The sequence below is a fragment of the Arvicola amphibius genome, chromosome 9 (assembly GCF_903992535.2).
Source record: "Arvicola amphibius chromosome 9, mArvAmp1.2, whole genome shotgun sequence".
NCBI lineage: Eukaryota > Metazoa > Chordata > Mammalia > Rodentia > Cricetidae > Arvicola > Arvicola amphibius.
In genome coordinates, this window is record NC_052055.2 from 111,172,126 (window position 1) to 111,174,792 (window position 2,667).

Below are 2,667 nucleotides of genomic sequence, written 5' to 3' on the forward strand. Positions count from 1 at the left end.
TGTTTTACTCTCAGATTTTCAGGCAGTCTTTATTTATTTATTTATTTTTAGAATAAAAAAAATATTTTACTAAAACATAAGATTTACAGAAGTTTCCAGACAAGCCATACAAAATGGTCACAAGCTTTTTCTTCTTCTTTTGGGGGGATGGGGCAGAGAATCTCCACTTGACAGCAAAGTCACAATGTTATTAGTGAGGGCTGTGATGTTTATTTAATGTTCCCATTTTGGTTCAGACAATCAAGCTTGTCCATCTACAGCGTCTAAAGTTAGACTTGGCTAGAGAGCATATTCTAAAAAACTGGTTAGCTGCATTTAACCACTGCAATTAGATCCCATAAGAGGGGGATGGAGAAAGGAAACCATAAAATTAAAATAAAACTTTCCCCCTAAAAAATAAAATAAAAACACCCACACCCCTGGCAGCTAACCCTGACAACTGCCTTCATTCACAGTGCTTTGTACTTAAACCATGGTGGGGAAATGAATCCAAGCAGAGTCACTGCTTTTCAACACTTCACAACAACCCGGATGACACTCCTAGCCTCTGCTCAGGCTTTACAACAGTGAATCAGGACAAGACATAGATTTGCTAATGTGCATGTCATCACCAAAGATGAAAATGCCTGGGCTCTTATTCTGTAATGTTTCTAAGACTGTGTCCATTAAATGCAAACAAAAAAAGGAAGAGTCTTGGCAGAACAGGAGAAGTGATGGACACTTGATGATCTGATCGACTTAAATATTATTCATGGCATACAGCCTAGTCCATGCTCTCGCTGTTTCTATGCTTGGGCTTCATTGGTCTTCCACTGCTGGGCTACATCATATGCTAACGGATCATCTGGATTAGGAGCACTTAACAAAGCCTGGATTGATAGCAGAACTGTGCGAATCTGCAGTGCTGGGGACCATTTATCTTTCAAAATATCTAAACATATTCTTCCCATCTTATCTACATTAGGATGATAAATTTTGGTCATGAAACGGACTTTAGGTGGTGCCATTGGGTATTCTTCTGGAAGGAATAGTTCAAGTTTAAAAGTCCCTCCCTCAAAGGGGGAATCGTGGGGGCCAGCAATGACCACATGAAAATAACAGGCGTTGCTCTCATCTGGTTCTGCTTTAATGTCAGGAACTGGTTCTGCCAGCAAATGCTGGGTTTCCTTGATGATCCTGCGGGGCAGCCCGGCCATCTTGTCAGAACCTGAGTTCGGCCTCTGGTAGTCTTTATTTATTAAAATGCATATGAAACAGCACTACACTTGGACCCCTTGTTTTTCCCATCTCTCCTCTCTCTCTCTCTCCTCTCTCTCTCTCTCTCTCTCTCTCTCTCTCTCTCTCTCTCTCTCTCTCTCTGTCTCTCTCTCTCTTTCTCTTTCCAGTACTAAAATTATAGGAATGTGGCACCTCAGTTAGTTTATGCCGTGCCTGGCACTGAACTCAGGGCCTTGTGCATTCTGGACAGGTTCTAGAGAACTCACTCCATGATGAGCTGCAATTGTTTTCTTTTTATTTATTTTTTAATGTGACAGAAATCCTGCATAGTTACTGTGTGGAATCTAATGCTTTACAACATGCCTGTGTGGTGGACTAGCTAAATCAAGTTACATACTTAGTTTGTGACGAGAACACATAAAAGTAAAGTTTTATATTCCTTGACTAAAACCTGTCTTTTCCATTCCTCTTCATGCCCTCCCCCAGCCTCTGGTAACTACTATTTTAGTCTTTTTTCCTTAGGAACTCAACTTTTCTAGATTCTGCATATGAGACAATGAAGTATTTGCCTTTCTGTTTCTGTTCAGCTTATTCTACTTAACATAGTATCTCCCAGGTTTATCAATATTGTTATAACTGACAGGATTTCTCTTTTGAAAGCTGAATCCTGTTTCATTCTGTATCATTGTATATATGTGTGACTGCCCTCCGTTATCCCAGTATTGGAGATAGAATCCAGGCCCTTGGCCGTGCTAAGCAATCTCTCTATTATTGAGCTCTGCCCTATTTTTAAAATATTCATTTATTGATGGACACTTACCATCCTGGTCTACTTTTAAGTTTTCTTTCTCACAGTTAGCAATGTCCTTTTTTTAAAAAACTGTGTACTGTGTTGTTTTAACTTTCAAAAATGTATGATTTCTCTCTGTCCCGTGAGTCTAAACATAGGCATGTCTAATCATTTCCTATCCAGGCATTAAAGCCAATTCTCTCTGTCTCCTTAGGTCTTCAGCTAAATGAAGCATTTCGGTTCAAGTGAGGACACTGAGGTGGGCTGGCATTTGAGGGAGAAATTTATTAGAAGATATATGAACACCATAGACAGACACCAGCATGGCCAAGTGGGGCCCTTCCTCACAGTGTTCACACAGAGGAAGGTGAAGGAGATTGAAAAGTTTCCTTCATCGGCTAAGACTGGTCGTTGCTACAGGTAACCTGTGAGTGGCCCAGTTGAAGAATGTCATGTAGCCATTACTGAGGTGGGAAGTCAAGGACAAGAACCTAGAGCAATGGTTCTTAACCTTCCTAGTGTTGTGGCCCTTTAACACAGTTCCTCATGCTGTGGTGACCCCCCAACTATACAATGATTTCGTTGCTACTTCATAACTGTAATTTTACTACTGTTACGAATCTTAATGTAAATATCTGATATGCAGGATAGCTGAGGTG

General features: G+C 40.5%; 1 protein-coding gene across 1 annotated transcript; it reads right to left on the reverse strand.

Moving 5' to 3' along the window:
• Positions 1 to 785: 785 nt before the first annotated feature.
• On the reverse strand, positions 786 to 1,196 carry LOC119823843 (ubiquitin-conjugating enzyme E2 N-like). Its single transcript, XM_038343912.1, has one exon. The coding sequence runs from the start codon at positions 1,194 to 1,196 to the stop codon at positions 786 to 788; it is 411 nt and encodes a 136-aa protein (XP_038199840.1).
• Between the last annotated feature and the right edge of the window lie 1,471 nt (positions 1,197 to 2,667).